We start from the raw sequence: 24,472 nt of genomic DNA on the forward strand, positions 1-24,472 counted from the left end.
GAAACTGCATAAATTAATTTCACATTTTCTATTGTACATCACCAAAAAGCTGGCTGGCCACAGCAAAGGAACAGCTCTGTGGGTGTCAACAGTAAGCAATGAGCTGGGCCAAATATTGAATAGTGTCCTGACTGTCCAGGAGGGTCCAGGACTGGACAAAATGGCTGCAGGACTGATGGAGCGGTATCGCCAGGCTGGGGCTGCACCTCCAAAGGTGCTATATGTGGACTGTGGCTGCTGTGTTAGTGAGGGCCTCAGCAAGCTGCAGGCCAGATTTGGAGAATGGCCAGATATTTACATTCGTCTGGACATTTGGCACTTTATGCGGAGGCTGGCTGTTGGTTGTACCACAGATGCAAACCTTCTGTATCCTGCTTTCTTGCAGGCACTGTCCTGAATTTTTCAGTGGGATGAGGGGTCCTTGACCTGCTTCGAAGGGCCAAAGCAAAGCAGCTGCAGCAGGAACAGAGGCTGGGTATAACCAATGCCAAATAACAAAGGAGTTGAATACTTTCTGCCGTAGGAGGACATAGGGAGAGTACATCACTGTTGACTTTATTAAACAGATGCTGGAGGAGCTGAGGGGTCCAAAATGGAGAGATCTGATAGGGATGCCTCTGCTGGATGAAGTGAGGATGAATCACATGTGGAGTGTCCAAAAACAATCCATAAAATGCATTCAGGATGTCCCAGGAATTCAGTTGTAGACTGAGGTGGGCAGCATCAACAAGAGCAGGATTAAGCCGACACGCTACCGCTGTGCACGAGGCTCTATGTCCTGGAGTCATTTCACTGCCATCTAAAGAGGTTTATTCCAGGCAAGTCACTAACCCCTTTGCTGTATTTTTCAAAATCAAAACTGGATCAACCAGCATTGCTTCAAAGACATCAATATTCTGTTTTTGTTTTTTCAGGAGCCAGTGAAAATTTGCTGAATTTCCATCTCCATCTCCTGGAAGGCCTGAACAGGTGGAATCAAGATCAGGGTACTGCAGAAGTGAGCAGCAAGCCATCATCTCCTCATGTATGCTGGAGATATGACCCAGTACATTAACAACAGCCTGAAGGTGCTGGGACGAGAATACATCCCACAATTTTATGCCTCCAGCAAAGTATACAGGTATTTCAAAATAAAATCTGAAGGGGAAAAAATAAATAAAACATTTGGGGGGTGGGGGGTATGTTGGTTATGTTTTCTCAGGGTTTAGATGATCTAGGTGTACCAGTTGAACTGCATTGTTGCTCTGTGGCAGAAACCTGGTGGAGTTCGTCAAGCAGAGGGTGGTATTTGCTGCAAGGCACCAAGACAGACTGAACGCTGGGAGGTTTAGGTAACCTAAAAGGAGGCAGAATTTTACCCCTGGGGTTGAAAGTGTGAAGCAGCCTGCCTTAACCACCCTCGCCCCATCTGTCCAACGGTCAGACTGCTGCCGCCTGGTGGAGACCATCTTTGTTCGCTTCTTCAATATTCATCGTAGTCCAAAAAGAGGAGGGACATCCACAGTCTCCAGATGGGAGTTGAGCCTTCAGGACTACAGAAAGATCAGTCAGCTCATTTTGGCAAATAGAGCTGTGACGGAACAGACTAACTTGCAGCTGGTGGAAGTTAGATAAACCACCCTGGTGGCATAACAAAAGGGTGAAAAGGCAGGAAACTGCTGTAGTGCTACAAGGGCTAAACCCTCCTAGCAGTTTGTCTGTAGCTGCTGACCCATTTCTCCCTGCCAATATACGTTCTCATTATGCCATACCACATTCAGGACCGATCCATACATACAGCCTACTACCATCTAACAGATGAAAGAAAACCACAGGGAGGAATGTCCAGATAAGTTGGGCCACTATCTGGAGGAGTGCACCAACTTTGTGAATAGATCCAGCCTTTTCCCTGTGGTGTGCAAGGAGCCCAGTGATGTCTCCACTGAACGCTGGTTGCTGTCTGTGTATGATGAAGACGATCTGTCACGCATCGACCACATAAAGACCAACATTACCTCCGCCTTTGGGACCATTGTGAAACCAGACTCCACCAAAAAAGTTTGTAACATTGTAATGATAACTATGTCTGTTCTATGTGACTAGAAAAAGCATGTTGTAATGTCAGATACTATTTTAGGATTTTTTTTCCCATTTCACAAACAAACGTGTCAAAAACGAAGCGGCTCCAGCAGGAACACAGAGTATAACCAACACAATGGTGGATGACTATAAAACAAAGAAAGAACTTGGTACTTTAAGCCGTAGGAGGACGTAGGGAGAGTACACAACTCGTCCTGATAGAATGGCTGTTGGAGTAGCTAAAGGGTATGAGGTCGTATGATGTCTGATGGTTGAATTTAAGATAGATCACATCTGTCGTGTGCAATTATGCCACTTAAAATGTAGATTTCCAGGGTGTTTCGTAAATTCAGCTGTACACTTAAGTTGGCAGCATTAACAAGAGTGGCATCAAGCTCAGAAGCAAGAGGTTCAACAACATCTAGTCTTTTCACTGCCACTTGAACAAGTCTCTTCCAGGTTTGCTACTCTTGTGCAACATAATTGCTTCCCTTTGGTATGTCTCCTTTCATAACAGGTTGAAACTAGAAAGCAATTTTTCCAAAGGAGATAGTATGCATATTTTCTTCTTCCAGAAGCAAGAGCAGATTCCATTAATTTCCTACTGGACCTACTGAAAGACCTTAACAGCCGGAACCAGGATCGGGTCACCAGCAAGCCCTTGTGTTTTCAAATAAGCTAGAAACATTAATAACACCCTGAGGGTGCCTGGCTGAGACTACATCCCAAACATCACACCACCGGCAAAATACGCCAGTATTAAATCTGTAAAAGAAAAGAAAATGCATAATAAAAATCTTTCAACAAACTACGTTTGAGTCAAAAATGTGTGGAATGTTCTAAGGACTGTTTTAGTATCACTGTGTGTTTTTATCCATAGGTGAGCTTTTTGGTGTCGATTACCTGCCAAATCAGACTGAAAAACTTTTAAAAGGTGCAGCCTGACTCAGAAGAGACTGATGAGCTTCTGGAAGATCAAGACACAAGTGAAGACGATGAAGCATTAGTTACTGATGGCAGGCCTTCCAGATGATGCAGCCTTCTCTGTCTCCTCCCAGCTTGCTGCTGCCCTTCATTATAGAGTAACGGTAAATTGAAAAATGGTAGAAAAAAAAACCCAACTAATGTTTAACCAATAGCCCATGCAATAATTATGGCAGCACAAGGGTATGGCACCGTTTTAATTTATTTACTACTCCCACAGTAGTTAGGGCAACCAGAAGTTGCTAAGGCCATCTTAGGAATTTCATCCAAGACTGAGAACTGCAGCGCCAAGGAGGCGAAATGGGTATACAGGCACCACAAAATGGCTGACATGGTAGCTGCATAAAGGCTGAGTCATAGTAGCGCTTTTGAAAGTTGGTGTGGTTCAAGCCAAGACAGCGGTATAGAATTTATAGTTAATGCAATGAGCTTTTATATAAATGCCAGCGCAAGGGGACCTGGTCTGTAAGAGCACCTTCCAAACCGTCCAGTTTGTGTGATTAATGATCCACGCCAAGTTACAAATTCAGAGGTGAACAGCTGCGACAGCGCGCGAAGCTGACGCGCGGTTCAAGGGTTATAGTTCAAAGGGTCAACTATAAACCTAGCTTTAGTAAATTAATATCACCCCCTTAATACTGTCCAACTCAACGTTTAGCCTCATGTCCAGACAGAAAACAGTTTATTTTAAAATACGTTTTTAGTTTTGTTATGTAAAGGTATAAAAGAGCAAGCGATGCATCCCCATAGACTCTACCATTGAGCGCAGTGTTTCTCACCTTTTTCACTGGGACATGGAGGAGTTACGCTAGTATGGGGAGTTAGGGCGGCTGCTGCTGCTGGCTCTTCTGTTAATGAAAGGTACAGAAGTAAGTCAAATGTATTAGTAAATATTTTTCTTTCACCGTTTAAATGCTATGGGGGGGCAGTGGGGGTGGAGGCTAACGCTAGTCCGTTACTAAGTTAGCTAAACCAGCAAATCACACACAAGTACTCACCTCTAACTGGGTTACAAATTGACACCCTCTTGTTTTTTCCCTCCTTTTCCTTTTTTGAAAATCAGTCTTTCTATATATATATATATATATATATTTTTTTTTTTTATTTATTTATTTTCTAAGCATGGTTATCGCTGTGGTTTTGACTGCTACTAAACACGCGGATAAGTTGTGCCAACACAGGAACAAACCATTTCACACACACACATGGGGGTGTTAAATAAATATGACTTTTTGGTCTGGTAACACAACGTTTACGGCCAAATGCAAATAAAAACAAAGGCATTAATTTGATTATTGACAACACACCTCTGCCATGATATCAGTGGTAAAGCAGCATTCTACGTGTCGTTTAAAAATGTTCTATTGCAGCATAGCATTTCCACACATGGGACTGAACTAAGAACTCTGAAATCAGTTTGGTTTTCCCCTCTTCTTCATTTTCTCCGTCCCTAAAGGCAGGATGATTTGGACTTTCCTCTGGTATCTGTGTGCCTTATTGCTGTTGCAGGATGCATGTGACAAAGTTCAGTTTATGGTCATTATAATAATTTAGCATTACCTAAGATTGCTAGGTTTAAAGGATTAAATATCTGAGAAAGTTAGCAGCTCAAACCACCTTATTGCCTGGTATTTGCATGTATAAATTCATTAAAAAAAAACAACAACAACATTGTGTTAAATTTCAGTACTTTATTCCTAGCGATTGTCATGATTATCATTTAGAAAAAAAACAAGTTGCAGCAACATGTGTGTACTGAATGCTTACAGTCATGCTCAAAGGCACTAAATTCTATTTAATAACAAAAAAAGTTAATATTTTTTCCATACATTTAAATACCGCTCATCACACATTTCACTGCTTAACAGCATTCTAACTCAACTGAAGTTGACATTACATACAGACATGGCAAATGTGCAAATACTATTGGCATATTATCAAATGTAGTGCTTGCATATGTACATGTGCACAATGTGACAACATGTTGCTGAAACAAAAGATGGCATTGTTAACTTGGATTACATGGAGACTTGGTTTTGGAAATGCCCAACCACATAAAGTGCAAGACAACTTGCAGTGCCATGAGAAAAGTCCTTTAACACACGATTGTTTAACTATAACAGTGTCCGATTTAGACAATGAACCATTGAGCCAAACAAACTAAATAGAAAGGAATTCCCAGTTAATTTTGTTGAGAATTGCCGTTTTGTTTTTCTTCAGCAGGTAATACATCAGGTTTTGATTTCGCCATGGTCTCCGCTGCCTCCGGTTTTAGCTAGAACAGTGTTGTCCCTCTGGGACGCGTCCAGAGCGAGCTGCATGGCCCAAACACTAAGAGGCCTCATGTAGGCCAGTGAGCGGTAGATGCTCCTCTCGCAGTAAGCTTCAGGAGTCTGGAAAGCCATTCCCAGCCTCTCCCATACTGTTCGGTAGCAACCCTCTGCAGTTCGCAGACCTTCCTCTAACATACCCTAAGGAACAAAAAACAAAACAAAAAAACACATTAATGTCCATGTTGCCTAAACACTACCACAAAGTTGTACTGAATTATCTTGTTAAAAATGTGACAAAAACAAATATTATTTGGTAATTAGCTCCAGTTATCTTCCTATAAACTCAACAGCCACCCCTGTTCCTCGTAAAGAAAAGCATGATTCTACCACCACCGTGTTTCACTTTATTTTCCCTTCCACAAAGCTGGAAGAACAGGGTTTTACTTTGGCTAGGAGGTCTAACTGAAAAACGGTAATTTTGGTAACAAAACTAAGATATTTATCAATTTTAAAAAATCTGAATCAAACTCATTAAAACAACAAACTGAGCTTTGAACAGTCCAACTTCTTAAATGGGAGAACTTCAAAAATATTCATCAATGAGTTGATTTAATTTAGTCATCTTAATAAAGGTTTTACATTATCATTTTCTTTATATGTACAAGTTGACATGCAACTTATACAATGAAAACAATACTGGGCCTAAAATAAACCCTTGAGAAACACCAGAGGTAAAAGCCTCAGCTGCCTTCATTGGTATGAAGAGAAGAATTCCTCTTTATCAACATAACTTAAGAAGAGCTTCTTAAATAAAGTTCCCACTAAGGTGAAAGTATTATTGTTTACAGTGTTAAAACTGGTATTCAAGTTTTATAATCTCCAAAAGTCATAAGTTACAAGATGGCCATAGCAATCTCTTACAGAGCGATGGTGAGATCTAAAATTGAAATAAAAATTGTGCAAAAAACTTAATTCAGTGGACTTAATGTGACATGTGGCAAAGAAAAAAGTGTGTTAAACTGAAAAAGAAAAAGTTAGATTTATTTTATTTACTTCACAGAAGTAAATAAAAAGTAAATAATCACAGAAGAGACTCATTTTAGACTCCAGAGACTTCATTCTGAAATGAAACTTCACAGCTGGTCTTCAAAGAAGATCAGAAAAAGTGTTGAAACATGTTTTTTTATTGATCTCAAAGGCATCAGACTTTATCAAACACTTTATAAATTTAGCCAAGACTTTCACATTTGAAGTAAAACCTGAAGAAAATAAAACAACGTTGGTACAATTAAGCTGACTGTGTCCCACTTAAAAAAAAAATATATATACTCCATTAAAACTTCCACTCACCTCATGAATCATAGTAGCTGCCAGCCCGTACACAACTCCGATCCAGACCTCATCTGACTGGACGCTGGAGTGGTCGGGCACTCCTTCAGGACGCATGCCGTTAACGGCGCCCATGTGGCCTTCAGAGAAGCTCATTACATTCAAGTCAAAGACAGATTTCAGTGCGCGCCGGATCTTTTCTTTGGGAAATGCCTGGAAGGAAAAAAAGGACCGGATTTTAAGGCAACATTCACATAAAAACGAATTGGAAAGCATTGGCTTTGGGGCTACTTTTACAAAAGTCATGCAGCACTTTTCAAAAAAAACATTCATATCCCTGGAAACTGCTCTGAGTTAAAGGGAGATGATGGATGGAGCCAATTCCAGAGGTTGTAAAAGAGACTTGTGCTGAGGTTTTTGCCCTTAAAGACATAGCCAGAGCTAAAATGAAATTATCAAAATCAAAGCATATTGATCCAGACCAAAATCTAATTGGTGGTCAACCACAAAAATCGATGTTTACAGATGCTCTCCACTCAGCCATACTGAGCTTGAGCTGTTTTGCAAATAAAAGTAGACACACACTACTACACTACACACACAAAAGTTGTACTGAAAATCTGTATTAAAGAATTTCAGACCATCACACCTGGATGGAAGTATCCGCTATGTCAGAATTCATTTGGTAGATGTGTTTCCATCTTCTCTCTTTCTTGGAAATGCCAATAAAACACCGTAAGCGAGCGTAAAGTTTTTTTTTTTTGCAAATTAGATTTTTTTGAAAATTTTGCAGTTTTCATCAACCTTTTCTAATGAGATACTTTAAAAGGCAAATAAAAATACATTGATGGAAACACTTAATAATAACATCGATGGGAGGATGTTTAACTCACCTGGTAGGCTTCTTTTTCCAACCCAGATGCTCTGAGGAACCAGTGTCCGGCACACTGATCAGACATGACGCTGTTAGAAAGCGCCCTCCCGCTGCTGTCGTAATTGTAATACTTTCCTAAAGATCAAAGGGAAAAAAAAGAATGATACAAGCTGCACTTTATGCTAAATGGTCATTTGAAGTATGCTTAACTTCATCACTCCGCAGACGTGAAGATGTTCTACCTCAACGATCAAATGTGAAACTCAGATAAACGTTGGAGCGTACCGTTCCATAAGAGTTTATCAAAGGCTGCACTGCCTCTCTCCAGGAGGTCCTTGTAATGCCGGTAAGCCTCTTCACTGTCCACCAGTCTGGCCATTTTACACATCACACACAGGGACGCCAGCCACATCCCACCGCAGTACGCACTGCAGGACACAAAGAGACCAAACATCAGCAAACTTGTAACTCAGCTGCAGTTATAAGGACTCCAGAACACCTATTAGGAAAACTGCTTCACTTCAGCCGACCCTGTTTGAGTAAACCGGGCCTCACCTCGGTCCAGTCACTGTCCAGCCATCGTAGGTCTGATCTGCGTATCCAGAGTTTTCTATCAGGCCGTCTCCGTCCTGGTCAAACTTCAACTCAGACTCCATCACAGCCTAAACGATCCATTATGTATCATTAATCCTCAGAGAACCAAAGCAGGTAAGTTAAGACAACCTCATAATATGGTTTGGTACAGAAGTTGGATGAGTTTAAAGCAGATTATTGTTGAGTGAAATAATCCATGTTGGTTCCTGGTGCAAAGGTTCACCTCTTCATGACGTGTCTTGCTGCAAGTGCAGGAACAATGCTAGCTCTGTTAACAGTTTGGTACATGAGCTTGTCACATTGATTTGTGAGTACTTTACTCAGTCCTTCGCATAGAGTCCTTTTAAGTTCCCATTCTTCTGTAAACATTTCACAGAACTATTTATTCTGTGCCGAAAGAGAATGGTTTGTTCAGGTTCAGTTACCCGGACCAAGGTTTTTGAAAGGTTACAGTTTCAAACCTAAAAAATATTTCCTTTTATCTTCTGACAGTTTGAAGTCCTTTTGTGGAGAAGGCAGATAAACTGCAGAAGTGGCTTAAGATTTCTGTGCCAATAAGCAGGCTGCTGAAAGCTACTAGATCATGTTATAGACTGTAGCTTCATTTAATATTTTATACAATTTTTAGGGTCATTAAACAGCAAGAATCTGATACTGGCCCATACCTAACAAAACCTGAATGGACATTTTTAAGTAAACATTGATTAAACAATGAATAAAGAGTTAAACCTGGCAGATGGGCCACATGTCCCGCAGGTAATGACTGTCCTGGGTCAGATGAAAGTCCCTGTAGACCTGCAGGACAAACTTCAGGTTCAGGTCCTTCCAGTCTGCGGTGTCGTGGATGAGGTAAGCATTTAACCTCTGCCAAGGCTCGTCATCTAGGAAGAGAAATGTGTTGTATAATCAAAAATATATACAAAATTCAAACAGATAAGAGCCTTATAAAGAAATCTAGTTGTAAAGAACAAGGCATCAGTCAGATTTAATTATGTACTTTAGTCGTAAACGACTGCTGTAATCCACTGGGATGCTCTCACAGTGAGGTTATTGTCTAGACGGTCTCTCCCCTACCTGGGTCTCCTATGTCATGAGGCACCACGTTTTTTGTCTTGACAGGAGAGTAACGGCCGTTCATCAGATGCAGCCTCTCTATAGAATCCTGCTGCACCACGGTGCCAGCTGAGGGAAGATTGATGGGTTAAAAGATGGAGCACATTTTCACAATCGGTGGAGACTGATGGCCTAAAACTGGTCTTACAGGGATCGTTGATGAACAGTCGGGTTACGGAAAGGGCTCTATGAGTTCACTCACCAATATCATATTGCACACTCAAGGCTAGCTTGGGCCACAGCATGATAAGTGCGAAGGAGGCGTAGAAGTGCACGTCGTACGTGTTATACATTCTGTATTCTTGACCTGGAAAACAGGGCAACATTTTATTCAACCTGAAAGTCATCGCTGCTGTCTGAATGTTTCATCTGATTTAAAATAAAACAAAACAGTGAATATTTGTGCATTTTAACCAACTAATGATTCTCCTTTTCCCTACCTTCTAGGTAAGCAAATCGACCGTACTCCTTGACGAGAGCAGGCTGAGCTGGCAGACCGCCGTCCTCACTGCGCACACCGCCGCTGACGTCAGCGTCCTCCGGAAGCTCCGTCCACACAGTTCCTCCGTCCGCCACGAAGTACAGCTCGTTAAACAAAGCGGACTTGTACCAAGGCGGAAGAGAACTGGGACGCATGGGAGAAACGTCATTCAAAGACAAAAACAAAAAGGTTTGTATGCGAGATCAGAAACTGCTACAGGTGAAAAAGTAATACTTTGGCTTTATCATTTCTTCTTTCGGTTTAAAAATGCAAAATTCATAGATTTATTATTCACACATTGATAGGTTTCAAGTATTTTTCTGTTATTTTGATAATTGTGGGTTACAGCTAATGAAAACCCAAAACTAATCTTCTGAATGGTACATCAGCTTAAGTACCGATCATGTTTGGACCTTCATGGGTCAGATTATCCAGCAGGCAGTTTCTGACACCTTCCATCAAATAGGTAAAAAGCCACAAAAGGTCATTTCTAAAAAAACAAACTTTTTTACATACTGATGTATCCACAGACTTGATAGAAAAGTTGAGAGCAAGGAAAATATGATAAAAAGAAAGGTGAACAAGGCTTAACAACACATTTCTGTATTAAAGATATTTTTTCCGTTGGTTTTTTACGATGTTCTAATTTACTGAGAAACTGAGCCATTGGTTTTTGTTAGCTGTAAGTCTAGTGATGGGTCCGGCAAAACCGATGCGTCGGCGCATGTGTCAAGCCCATAGACCAAAACCCGTGTTGGTGAGCGTATTGGTTTCAGCACGTCACGTGACCAATACAGGAACTGTTTCGAAATGACATTAATGCGCCAAACTGTTTTTACAAGGAAGAGAATCTGTCAAAAGCATTTGCCAAATGAATTCTTAATCTTTTACATTGTCAACTATGGAGCAGCTTCAAAGGTAAGGTTTCTGCAGTGTGGGACCATTTTGATCTTATATTGGAAAATAAATTAGTTTTCATTTTTGTTGTTTCATCCGGTTCTTGTCAGTTTCTATTTGATCTATCTGAACCCAAATTCAGCTATTATGTTCTGCAGGTTAAGTGTCGCATATGTTTAACTAAACTGTCTTATTTAAATAAATCCACCTTTTTAATGCTGAGGCATTATGAGGCCAGGAATGAGAATGAAGTCCCAGATACACCTAGATAAACTCGGATATACAGCCATTCTAGAAATTACTTATAAATTATTTCATATACAGTGAACCCTCGTTGTAATGTGGTTCACTTTTCACGGCATCACTGCTTCGCAGATTTTTTTGTGCAGTTTTTTTTTTCCACAGTGTTCTTTGTCCGAATTGACCATATGTCTGGTAAAAACAGTCTCCACGCTTCTTCTCTACCTGGGTGCCAATAACGTTACGGTGTTTAATACGGATAGCTATTCAGGAGACTGAAACTGAAACTTTCAATATCTGCTGGAAAAAAAAAAAACTGTGGCCAGAGGCAGAGCAAAACCCGACCGGAGGCTCGTTTGATGAGACCCGTCGCTCTGCTGTAGATCCAGCTGTGAATCTCGCGAAGCAGCTTGGAGGAGACGCTTTAATGACATGACTGCGGATCACATTAATAAGGCCCGACTGATGCACACGCACATCCGCTGACCTGAAAACAGATTTTGTTCTTTGGTTTCAATGTAGAGTATTTATTTATGCTGTGTAATAACTGTAAAAAATAAAGGTAACTACTTCACGGATTACGTCTATCACGGGTTATTTTCGGAACGCAACCCCTAAGAAAAACAAGGGTACGCTTTAAATGTAGTGTTTACTTAATTTTTTTCTACAGCAGAAGTTTTGTCAAAAAAGTGTAACAGGCTAAATTTCAAAAGGTTGTAAAAACTTTTTTTTTTTTAATTTGCGGGAAAAAAAACAGTCCATTCATCCTCATTCCAAACACATTCACTTAAATTTTCTCTTTATGGTACATGTTCACATTCATTATTGACTGTATATTAAATATATTTTAAATTTAACTAAAGATATGACATAATACAATTTATAATATTCAATAAAATACAAAGACTTATTGTATAGACTTGGTCATCAAATCACTACGTTGCCTGTAGGAATTTTTAATGTCCAGCAGGTGTCAGTATTGAGTGACACAGTATCGAGACAGTTTTGCTGTGTCGAAACGATACATGACGCCTCATTTACCCATCACTATGTAAGTCTATCAAAAAAAAAAGAAAAATCCATCCATTTGTCATCTTTTGGTGATGTTGAACAGAAATTCACTTGAAAGTTGTCACTTATACAAAATATAAAAGTTTTACCTTTTTAACTAAAGTGTTGAGCTAATTTAACTTTTCAGTATTTTCATTTTATTGAGATGCATCTTCTGAAACTAAAGTACCTGTCCTGTAAAATGGGTCTCTGCCACTCCTCAATGGATTTCTCCCATTGTTTGTAGTGTGTCAGTGCGTAATGGCTGAGAGACGGAGATGCATCCCCTTTGTCCCCAAAGTATCGAGCATATCTCCTGTAAAACAAAACACTTTGTTTAATAAAGAAGTCCAAGATAAGTCAGGGTTAGAGATTAGGGACATACATCTATTATTTATCCCAAAAAATGCTTGTTTTTTTTTTTTTTTTTGCCTTTTTCCTCATGTATTTGCACTTAAAAGAAAAGTGACTGGCTCTGGTGGGATGTGAGGTGAATAAGTAATGAGGAATACCACTCTGATCTAAACCATGGGTAAGCAAATTAAGGCGGGACTAGTAGGCTCTTCTTGCTCTGTAACCTGAGAACGACGGCAAAGCAAACAAGAGAGGAGGTATGCTTTGCCTATGTGACGTTGAAGCTCAACAGCCAAACCAAGTAAATACTGTAGGTAAAAGAAGTGCAGTGTTACATGTTTTGGCAAGTATCAAGTTCTTACAACTGTAGATCTTTAAAGGATGTAAAAACAAACTAATTTAAGAAGACTAAATGTTAAATACTGGTGATGGAAATTAATTTTTTCCTTACAGCCACAATTTTAGATCCCTGAACTATGACTATTGCGACGTAAGAATCACCTGACGTGTTCCCTCTCCCCAGACCCGAAGGTGATTCTGGGCATGTCCCAGGCCAGGCAGAACTCCAGGCTGTTGAGTTTAAGAGCCGGCACCGAGCAGCTCACCGCCAGCGCAGCTGCTACCTTCTCTCCCTTTTGGGTTGGAGGGCTGGATCCTGCACAGATCAACAGGTGGCGAAGGTGAATCAGACAGTAAGCAGCATCTCTGTCTAATTCAGCTGCTTTCACTGAGATGAAGATGATCACTTGACCTTTGATACCTTCATTTATCCACATTTGGGTCAGAAGAAATTACAACCGTAGTATTGAATGTATCTTTATTGGGTGTATTTTTTTATTTATTTATTTTTTAAAGAAAAGCTTTCAATTTCAGGTATTTTTGCATCAAAGCAAAAAAAAAAAAACTTCTTTATGAGGTTCTAAAATGATTTAAGTTTAATTTCAAGCATACAAATTATTAACTTTTCTTTAATAGATGAATCACCCCTTGTGATTCAATGACTTGTTGAAGTACGTCTGGCAACAACAACTGTTTTGGTGTAGAGAGGAGTTTCTGGTTGATTGCAATGTGCCAGGATCATAACTCCTCCATCACCGTGCTTGGTAAGAAGTCGTTCTAGCTGTCATGGCTGACAAGAGTGGCGGCCATCTTGGCTTTGGTCTCATCTGTCCAAAGAACAATCAAGTCACTGTCTCTCATCTCATCAAATAATGAAGAATATATTTTAAATTTAAATAGAAAAGTAGGCAAAAGAATATAAAAGTGAGAATTGCTTATTATAGTCTGTAAAATATGAATTGTTGAAACTGTTACATAGTTGTCCTGGGCAGCTATTTTCCTCTAGTTAAACCAAGCTATCATTTGAAAGTTGCATTTTTTTTATTCTCTCATTTAATCTTTTTCTGCATTAAAAACATTGCAGTTTGGTTTGGTCCCATTTACACGTTCCAGATGATCAGATAGCAGATTAACCTGTGGGGGAGTCCAGTCGTCCGTCAGTGATCAAGTCGCTCCACAGACCGCTGCAGGTTCCTTTTGGACTGAAGGCTGTCTGATGGCTCACCTCCCTGTCAGACTGTTAAAGTGAAAAACTCACAGTTTAATCTCTTAGAAATGGATATTTAGTAGAAAAACTATGAAGATGCTGACTAGCCATGGTGCAACCTGTGACGATAAATTTTTCTGGACGATAAATTGTCCCAGAAATTATAGCAATACACGATAATATTGTTGTTTCAAGATAATTTTCAAGTGATATAATGGTAATGGCATAATAATGCAACACATTCTCAAAGATCACTGGAACTGGAAGACATTTTAAATATCCAAAATTATTAAACAGAATGCCAAAAACAACAAATTAAATGAATTATGAAGTTTCTGTAAACAAAATTATCCTTCAAAAAAAAAAAGGGCTAGATGAGATAAAAGCACCAGAATCAAGACTTTGTCATCCAGGTTTTGGTAGAAAACGAGAGAGAAAAGAAGAAAAACAATAATTTGTGCAAATGCAAATTACTGAGTTCGTTTTAATTCAGCATGCGATTAATCTACTTCTTGCTTCTGACAACATAAATGAAGTGAACCTGCTCTCGCGCAGCGATGCACAGGGTGTAGGGGTTCGTCACGGTGCAGTGGTGCAGCAGGACTCCAGACACCGCCTCCCCGTCCTTCTCCAGGTGGAACGGCTCATTCCAGTGGCCGCCGCTCTTGTCGTCCTTGTGTCCCGACCCGTTGACCATTGTAAACATGATGGAGACATCCAGAGCGTAATCATTCTTGTTCTCTATGTCCCACACAAATACTGCCACTGGGAGACTCGAGTCCTGAGGAGAGGCAACGATACTAAACAGGTTGCTTCAGACATGGAAAACATACAGAAAAAAAAACAACAACTCTTGTGTACAGAAAAAGCTTTAGGAGAACTTTAAATCTGTTTTTGGTGTAGTGGAAAATGTAATTTCAGACTGACATCTTATAACTTTATTAATCCGATGGTTGTATTATGTTTGTCTGTGCGCCACTCCCAAGGTTAGCCATTGTTTTCCACAGCTGCAAAAAGGAGCCAGAATGTCTCGTGTGTTTATGATTCTTTGTCCTCGGTATAAAAATGACGTGTTGACTGTCTGGCTTCTCACTTTGACCTGATCAAGAGTCTGATTCTGGAAGCTCTCATACCATGGACATGGTATTAATAAACCTGACAGAGTGATTTTCACCTCAGAGGGTGAAGGTCATGGTGGAGATTTATGACAAGTTTGGACTGAAGTTGTTACAGTGCCCAAATATTTTTATCGACACTGTAGGTGAAGATGTGTTAAAAGCCATCAAATAAACTCGGCTGCTACTGAGGGATATAAATGATTTCAATGTTTAATCTGAGCTAATTTATTCAGAGTGAAGGACAAACTGGTTTTATCCAAATAACCAGAGCCACAGTAATCCAGTCAGCCCAAGATTTCACCATTGTTTTTATTATTATTTAGAAATATTTCCTCAGCATTTTGTGACATTTGCGCTTATGTATGATGGTAAATATATATCTTTTTTAATAGCTATATCGATCACAAACTATAATTTGACTTCAAGTTAAGGCTGATGGAGCAGTGCAGTAGAAGTAAAAAATAATGCTAACTACCACTGCTAACAGGTGGGAGTTAGCAGTCACTTAATGTATTTGACAAAGTTTGTGGAAACTGTGAATTTTGCAATAAATTCACAGTTATGCATTAGCGTGAAAAAATACAGGGATCTGTAAATTTTTTTTTGCAAATAAATAAATAAAACATTTTAATGAGTGTTTTGCAGACTGTTTCTGATGGCCATTCTTCAAAATGGGAAAGACAAAAGAACTCCAAGTGAGGCAGATTTGAATTTCATAAGTAAAGAAATGACCGTGAGAAATCTGCTGCTCGTCTGAGCTTGCTTACATCCTCAGTCTTAAATGTTTTAATTATTTCTCACGCCAACTCATGGGAGCCTTTACTGTATATGGTTCACGGCTTTATGATATCTTTAAAATATCAGGATAATCTGGTGGACTTCATGTTACAATTGGGTCTAAAACAGGAAATCGATCCAAAATATATGACTAAACGGGAATCTCTCAATATGTGTTCCAACTTTGTATAATACTAAATTGTTAATATGAAAACACTAAGTGCTTTAATAATGAGTCAAGAAGAACATACTGTATTAACAGTGGGGGCATCAACAACTTTACATTTCCAGAAAGACCTTTTTAGAATTTGTGTAACAGATGCACGCTTAAGGCCGAGCGTGCAGTCAGAGAAATGTCACCAACCTGGTAGTCATGAGGGATGACGGGGGATATCTGTCGACAGGTGAGGGTGACGTTCTGGCCCGGCAGCTGGTACACGGTCCAGGCGCGGGGGTACAAGGCGTGATAGAAGGCGTACTCTCCGCAGTAGCCCCAGTTCCAGCCTTGCAGCGTTGGCGGACGCTCCACAGACAGAACCTGCTGGTAAACCGTTTGTCCTCCGCGGCGCAAACACACAGTGAACTGCAACAGGAGTAGGAGATGCTTAACTACACAGAACGAGCAAGATGTAATCATCAGCTGTAAAGACACACTTCTGCAGTCAAGTCTACCTCCAGCAGATTCTTAGTAAAGAACAATAGTGATTGGGAAAGAAACAAGTTTTTCTCGCCCTTTCCTGAAAACTGACTCTAGGAAATTCCAAGAAAAAGCTTTTCAGTTCATAATTACTGTGCCTATAAAGATGGCATCTCATTAAATAACTGTGTGCAATAAATTTACAATAAATTAAACCTGACTCAGTGATTGCATTTACAAATTAGACTTGATTCATTGGACTTTAACTAAAGGGCAATTTTATTTTTTTATTTTTTTTACACAGTCTGAACGAACACACAGACGCACTGAACATGCTTTTACTTGTCAAGACAAAGTTCTGATCAAGATCTTCCTTCTGCAAGGATTTTAGCAAACTATTTTGTGTAAATGTTCAGAATATTTCTGCAGGACAATCCACCACTGTGGATATCGATGTACATCATTGGTTGGCTCGCCAGCAAAGGCCTTATAGATCCGTTCGTTCGTTTTGTAAACATTTAGCAGCCTTCATTTGGCAAGTGGACTTCATGAAAACAGACAGTGACTCTATGCTCAATACAGCTGGAAAGAAAAATCCACTCAGTGTCTCACTGAGAGTGTGTCACGAAAGTAGACTTTGGTGGTTCTGAAACCCGTACGCAGCCCACGCCTGGTATGGGCTCCCTAAAGTGTGCACTGCTTCTCACCGGCTAGTTGCTGCTCACTCCTGGCAAGACTGAAAGAAAGCTGTCATACTTTTCCCTTACTCATAAAGTTAAACTGGGCTATTAAGAAATATTTTCAGCCTTAAAAAATGCTAACAGTCATGATGGGAAGCCACCCATCACTCTTGTTAGTCATTATAAAAGTACAGTTGGCGATGTCTGTTGTTACGCCAGCGTGTGAGCTTCTTGTACTGTTATTATTCCTCAAAAATCATATCATTCTGTGTTTACTCTAGTGTACTACAAAAGCAAAAGGAGGCCCATTTTCCTTGCATTCCCAGTCAAGATGCCCCATCATGATGACAAAGCAAAAGACATTTGGGTTATCAGGTACCTGGTTGGCTATGACGGTTTTGTAGTGGTACATCCCCGGGTTTAGCTGCCATCTGCAGAACTCCCCCCTCCAGCCTCTCGTAATGGTGCCGCCCCCGATACCGCCGAGAGGAGCACCTGAACATGCCGGCAGAAGGAGGAGAGGGATGTCAAAGAAAGGACGAACGGATGAGCTCACTCGTGGCTAATCCCAACTCTATGAAAGCATGAAGGTTTACATAAGCTTAGTCCAGCTCTGCAGGATAACTAAAAAGTAATTCCAGTTGAGCCTTAAACAAATCCAGCGAGTTTTGTCTAATGATTTATTGACCTCCTGCTATTAATGCCAACGCTGGTAAAGTTGTTTCCAAAAGGTTTTGGATAAATGATAGTTATGCCACTCGATGCTGCAGTTCTCCAACACCGAGCTCTGGATACATTTTTGTATTTCCTCAACCATCCTCACAAATTTAGGCCAGTAACCATGTCCTAAACCAAACACACTGGTACATTTATCTCACCATTAATAAATGGTGAGATATATTGTCTTCCTGCTTTTGAAGAGTGCATAAAAGAAATTGAACTGTGTGTTGTTCTAAGAGAAAAACAGATTTACATTTGTCTCCTGTGATTTGTTAGAAATGACAACAATTGTGGCACCTTTTATTTCAATAAAACAAATAATCCCTCACCACTAAATAAATGTACTTAAATTAAGTGCAGATTTTGAGATCAGGTTACTGCATTAAAAGATGTGTTTATTCAATTTTAATCCTTTAAGTCCACCATGAACATGAACCGTTTAATTTTTTTTATTTCACAGACAACTCCTGCCTTCATCAGAGAGACACTGTTGCCACTGCACTCATCTCTACTGAAGGTAGTAGAGATGCCTTTATTTCACATTACAGCATAATGTGAAATAACTTTTCTTCTGTATAACTGAATCAAACCAACCATATATTTGCCGTAGAGGCAGAGCTCGAAACATATCGATGAACGGAGCCTTCTTCTCCACTTGAGTCTTCTTGTACCACCATTTAAGATACCTGGAAAACATGCAGAGGAAAGTTAAGTTGTGAAAACTTTTCACTTTCGCTTTAAGTGAGGAAGATGCGAGTCAGTTGATTCTTCTTTGGTCAATTTATTAGAAGAATGAGGAGGCGCGATGTCGGGGAAAAAAGGGCAATGAATTAAAAATTTTATACAATTTAATGACATGTCAACAAGATTACACCAGCGGGTTAGTCCATAAGATGATCAATGCCTTCCTACACAATTCTGCTTGATTCTCATCTCCCTTCACAACTCTGTCTGAGGTTTCTCCCATATACTTGGATTATTCTGGTAGAATTTTGTCAGTGAACAGAAGGTGAAGTTGTGAACCACTATGATGATTTTCGTTGCCGTTTTAGGATTATAATCTGTTGGTAGTTTTAGCGATGGCAGTGGAGGAAGTGAACAAAGCCGTTCAGTCCATGCTAGCCAAGCTGCCAGATACTGAATTGACATCAACATTTGCACCGTTTGGTTCGGCACTTCTCGCTTTGCAGTGAAGGATTGCTGCTTACAGTGCAGGCAAATTCCGGCAAGCTTCATAGCATCAAGCTGGCGCATTACATACGTCACAGCCAAATGTATAAAGTTTTAAACTTCAACCGTGGCCTCGCCTCCAGGAAGAAATCATTTCTGAATAGCCCAGGGTCCAAACTCTAATCCCTGGGCTGGTTTTTACCAGGATAATATAGTTAGTTTAACGGTCCTAAATAGTCACATCTGGACATTATTCTGAATAATGAGTTTCTCACACAACTCTAACAGATGAGTCTTAAGTTAAAGAATAAAATGTGATGCATCTAGATGTGTGTGTTCCACATAAACATAAGTGTTTATGGCTCAGCTGTGTGTTATCTCAGCTATATGACCTCGCCGTCTTCCAGTTCAGCTCCATCGTGAGACAACACATCTCCACGGCACAGGCTGACCGGTTATCCTGCTCCTACTGTTCCAGACTAGTATTCATACCTCTTCACAGAAAGCCTCCTCCTTAAACTGAAGATTTTTTTACCTCAACATGTCGAAATGTCACACAAAAAATTAACAACATGAATAATTTAAACAAAAGCAGTATACTTTACTTTTAAAAGCCCCAAACTGGTAATAAACACATTTTCTCCCAGCTTGTTCTTGTTTCTCTGCTCTCTGGAGCTACAGGAGTTTCCAAGCCTTTAGCACTCTCAGCCAAAGCAGGACACACACACACGGAGAGAAAGAGAGAGAGAGAAAATAGAGGGAATTGTGCAACTACACAAAGGATAGACTTGTAAAACGAGGCCAGCGCACTCACAGTCTCAGGTCTACTTCATCTGAGCGCTGTTAATAGTGTGCTCACAAACGTGTGTGTCTAGTCGTGACGCTGGGGCTGCCCAGTCAAATATTAATTAGGCAATGTAACAAAACCGCTCAAGCTGCTTGCAGTGCCCGGAGCGGAGTCAATAATCTGTTTATGCTCCGAGCTCCGAATGGAAACACAACGGATTTTCTGTTAATATGCAAAAAAAAACAAAAAACAGCAGCATGAGGCTGTGTCTGTTGTGTTTTCTAATACAGGAAATACGCTCAGCACTGCTGATGTGCAGAAATAACAGGCCACAATGCATTTAACCTACATTTTTCAGGCGACACGATTTCCCATTTGTGTGTTGTGAAAGATCAACAAAGGATTAGCAGCTTTATTACACTTTTACAACATAATGTGAGGCTTTTGTTTTTGCAAACTGCAATGATCAGTGGGTAAAAACAAAACGGTGAAAAGTGGATCGTTTGAATTCCAGCAGCACACATTTCTATTTTGCCTTTATTCAAAACTTGCTCAGACCTCTTTTTGCTGTAGGGTATGTGTCTAACAGCTTTGCACATCTAAAGACCGATTGTTTTTGACCTCTTTTTTTTTTACAAAACATCTCAACATCTGTCCGGTTGAAAGGAGACAACTACCTGAACATAAACTGTAGTAGCTGAAATGATAGTGAAATTACATAACACAAAGGTGGATTCTAATCACCGATTACATAACTTTTCAAGACAAATTGTTCTGCAGAATTTTACTTTAGGGCACCACACACGAGGGGGCTGAACAGAAATGTCCACCAAGATAAAATTCTCAATGAGTTCAACAGATATGAAAACTTCATCCGGGCACGGTGAATCTGCTGACATTGAAGGTCTGACATCAGCAACCAGCTGTGAACAATACCTCGGGCTGCACTGAGGCCGAGATGAATGGAGTCGACCATCGCGTGTCATTTGAAGCCACTGCGGGCTCAAGCTATTGTCAGGACACTGCTGTTTGCGGCCCAGCTGAAATGCAAACAATGGTCCTCGACCCAGTCCAGATATGTGAACACAGTGCCAACCTTGAACCCAACCCAGGTGAGCTTTGCTTTGGCTGCCAGCTTGCTGAAAACTCCCAGTAACCATATCTTAAAAAGAAAAAAAAACAAAAAACTATTGACTGCAAGTCTAGATATTCTCCAACTCTGAGCTGGAGGCGGTGTTCTCTCTGAGCAAAGTTTATTCAGCACACCAGTTATGATGCCATAAATCTTTACAATAATTAACAAAAGCCGCCATGGCAACAGGGCCGACTGAGGCACACCCTGTATGAGCTCTGCGAGCATCACTGTGCGCTTTCTACATGGTCCGAAGTGACCGTTTGAACTGGTTTTTAGGGAACTCGGAGGATCTCAGGGAAGCACAAATAAAGAAATGAAACAACTTCATTGTGTTCGCACCCAAAGTAAGAAACCCTCACACTTGCGTCATGTCAGGTTTGTAAGCACGATGTTGACATATTTTATAGAGAAAATGGCTGATGAAAACATGAAGCGTTGCTCGAGTCACGTGTTCAGCATAAATTTGATTGCAGCAAGTAAAGGCTGCATGGTGGGCTGCTCGAAAGCTGCTGAATATGCATACTTTGCACAATCAAGTGCATTCATACTGGGGTATTTTTATCTATGCAGCACCCTGAAAATCTATTTATACCCACTGAACTTTTTTCACATATCGTCAGAACTTAAGATACCGTTTGTTCGCTAATGGATGTTCTATGAAATACACATTAGGCGACTTCTGAAGGCAAATATTTGCACTGGCTTATATTTAAAGGATATCTGAGTAAGAGAGGGGGATGGGACTGTACACAAGTGCACTCCAAACTTTAAACATTTTAGAAAATTAAACATCATTTAGTTGCCTTCCACTTGCATTGCTTCGTGTTGATCTGTCTCCTAAAAGAAACAAAAGTGACCACTGCCGTTTCTTGTAATCTGATATAATAGTAACATTCAAGGATTCCAAAGCCTCTTTCAACAAGACCAAAATGCAACATACGGAATGTAACTTTATCATTACATTATTATGATCCTTTACTACAGGAGAGGTTTTGCATTTATTTAGAGAACAACTAGACACTTTGAACTTTGGACTTGTAGCTGACCTAGATTCCGTCGTTGGAAATATTTCTTCCATTGTTCTTCAGAGAAAATGTCACCGGTGCTCCGCTACAAGGAAAACACCAAAATGGCAATGGTTTTATACCAAGACTGTGTAGGCATCTTATTAGGAGAGCTTCTGAACACTGGTTTAACACGTTTGGTTTTTGCATTTTGAATGATCTCCGTGTCTTACCTGATTCCCAGGCCGATGTGATCCATAACATTGGACAGCGAGACATCTTTGGCCTGAAAGGGCTTCCTCTTCTCCTTGAATTCGTGCGCCAGACAGATCCGCCACCCCTCTTTGGGCACCCCCTGTCCCATTTCCTTAGAGACGTATGTGCTCATGAGGTCCGCCGTGGACTTCTCGCCCCACTCCGAGGTCATATCTGCACAACTTTTAACCTAAGTGAGCTGAAAAACGTGGTGAATGGGATTCATACACAGAGAGCTGCCACCACCTTTAGTAAACTGAACAAGCTCAGTGAGGGCTTTCACCACAGAGGTATAAGGTGTTACAGGTGTCTCTCCACTGGAACTAATACACTGGATTGGATGAGTCAAAGGGGGCGACCTGATGGACTCTTGACATATGAGCAGGAAATGTTTGCTCTTCAGGGTGGAAGCTCTAGTGCCATATTTCTGCTACAGCAGTGGGAGCATCTCAGTGGGGTTCCAGTGTGGATTCGCCCCTTCTTCAGGAAGTGCTGAAGAACCTTCTGTTGATTAGCATGAGCTCCTGCAACACGGCAAAGAGAGTAAAACAACACGATTAACGACAAAACATAAATTAATGTATCCAGAAAGCCTTATGGAGAGATTATTTCTCAGCAAGCATCTCTAGAATTGCAACACGTCTACATTTGACAATACTCCCAGCATTCTTTTTACCTCCTTAGTCAACAAGTATTAGCTTAAAAACATCCATTTGCTTTGAGGATAAGGCACAGCGAAACCCGACGCAACCTACTAACCACAACGAATTGTCTGTATTTGCTTAGAAAATACCTGAGTTGCAGCGTCAACGCGACATAGCGGAAAGCCGACCTCTCTAAAGAGGCTGTAGCTCTTATCAGGGAGGAGCTCAAAATGTAAATCTTCTATCGGCTCTGCGGAAGCTAATTTTTACCCGCGTCTTGACTTGCAGTGACAGGCTTCCCTTGAAACTGCTGGAAAACATTTCGTTTCACTGTGTTTAGCGTCATGTACGTTCAATTTGTACATTCAGTACATGTGTTGCAGCTATAACATTGCTGTTTACGTCGAGGAGTTTTAAAGTAACCTTTGAAAAATGTCATAGAAGTAAACTGTGCCTGACAAATTTGACTCTGGAGATCTGAGCAAACAAAAAAAAATGTAAGGATGCGCTTGTACCATTTTAACAAAAAAAAGAGACAGAGGTTAGGTAAATTCCAATTTGTCGTACTTTGCAGCTGTATAAAGTATGTTTTAATTCATTTGTAAGTCAGTATGTTCGAATCTTCTTCCGTTTAATTCTAACGTTCTCATCAGTGTTCTGCCATTGTCGCTATTGCCATTGTTAGTAATTTTGTGCATGTCTTACGGCAAGCTGTTTGTGTATTTAGTCGAAATCCGGGATTTTGACTAAAGCCCATGTGATTTGGGTTAGGACTGATGACGAGCCCGTGAGACGAGTTTTCCGCTAGACTTTAGACAGGGACAGATTTAGGAGGCTAGCACACAACAGCTTTAAGGTTTTCATAACTCATAAATTCAGTGGAAGGAATCAGCACTTCCTCACAAGAGTGTTCATATCTTGTTTTTTCCTGTCGCAATCACAAACTTAACGATTCAGAGTGGAAGTGTTAGGAAATAAAAACCTGAAATGTGGTGTGTTGTATTGTACTGTATTATAATTAGCCCCCTGAGCCTGAGCCAAAACTTTTTAGAACAAAGTAGGCCTATACTTTGCTGCACTTTACAGGTTGGAAAGTTTTGAGGAATATTTCCATCAACTTCACATATGTAGACACTGATATTTCACCCTCATTCTTCTTTGCAAAAATAACTAAAAACTTGCCATTACAGGTGGTTCTAGCCGGTTTGGCGCCCTGCTTCTCACCTCAATGGTGCGCTGTCATGACATTCACAGCCTAGCTGGTGAAAGCAAAAAGGGAGCCGAGGCTCATGCCACCACCTGACGACATGACGCCCTGGGCGGCTGCACGTCATCAGAAACTGCTACTGCTTGCCATACCTTCTCAATTGAAATTAGGATTTGGAAATTGGGAAATTAGGAGACTTGGACTAGGCCATTCTAACGTAACTTGTGCTTTTGTCTAAACATTCTTATGATGTATTGGAGTCATTAGTCTGCTTAAAGGTGAACCTCATATCCAGTTTTATGTCTCTTATTGAGCCTCTAATAAGTTTTACTCTGCATTTGGCTCCATCCCATAGTTTCACTTCCTTGTCCCCACTGCTGACAAATGGCATAGACGTAATAATTATTCTGATCAATTATATTACTTTGCGTCTATGACAAATAGTGCTTTCTAATATTCGTCGTCCTACAAACAACGTGGCCGACACAAATACTTTCCCTGTGAATTGTTTTTTTTCTTTTAACTTGTCAATATAAAATATATAA

General features: G+C 40.4%; 1 protein-coding gene and 1 long non-coding RNA gene across 4 annotated transcripts; both read right to left on the reverse strand.

Moving 5' to 3' along the window:
- Window positions 1-2,967: 2,967 nt before the first annotated feature.
- Window positions 2,968-4,192, reverse strand: LOC103475957 (uncharacterized). Its single transcript, XR_535381.1, has 3 exons — window positions 4,041-4,192; window positions 3,822-3,890; window positions 2,968-3,128 (listed from the first exon to the last, which is right to left on the reverse strand). It is a non-coding gene; the product is annotated as an uncharacterized LOC103475957 (long non-coding RNA).
- Window positions 4,193-4,718: 526 nt separating this feature from the next.
- On the reverse strand, window positions 4,719-24,029 carry gba2 (glucosidase, beta (bile acid) 2). 3 transcript variants are annotated; one of them, XM_008427961.2, is made up of 18 exons: window positions 23,945-24,029; window positions 22,055-22,600; window positions 18,320-18,411; window positions 17,385-17,500; window positions 16,053-16,271; window positions 14,335-14,574; window positions 13,721-13,823; window positions 12,749-12,902; window positions 12,084-12,209; window positions 9,666-9,850; window positions 9,428-9,532; window positions 9,187-9,294; window positions 8,842-8,993; window positions 8,074-8,180; window positions 7,804-7,946; window positions 7,538-7,653; window positions 6,666-6,857; window positions 4,719-5,513 (listed from the first exon to the last, which is right to left on the reverse strand). In XM_008427961.2, exons 2-18 carry the CDS (start codon window positions 22,246-22,248, stop codon window positions 5,274-5,276), a joined length of 2,592 nt encoding a protein of 863 aa, XP_008426183.1. In that variant the 5' UTR covers window positions 22,249-22,600; window positions 23,945-24,029; the 3' UTR covers window positions 4,719-5,273. The 3 variants fall into 3 exon arrangements, with proteins under 3 accessions (XP_008426183.1, XP_008426180.1, XP_008426181.1); XM_008427958.2 differs by lacking the exon at window positions 23,945-24,029 and adding an exon at window positions 22,870-22,974; XM_008427959.2 differs by lacking the exon at window positions 23,945-24,029 and adding an exon at window positions 22,753-22,848.
- Window positions 24,030-24,472: the final 443 nt, after the last annotated feature.

Source organism: Poecilia reticulata, linkage group LG14, assembly GCF_000633615.1.
Source record: "Poecilia reticulata strain Guanapo linkage group LG14, Guppy_female_1.0+MT, whole genome shotgun sequence".
In the NCBI taxonomy this organism is placed as follows: domain Eukaryota; kingdom Metazoa; phylum Chordata; class Actinopteri; order Cyprinodontiformes; family Poeciliidae; genus Poecilia; species Poecilia reticulata.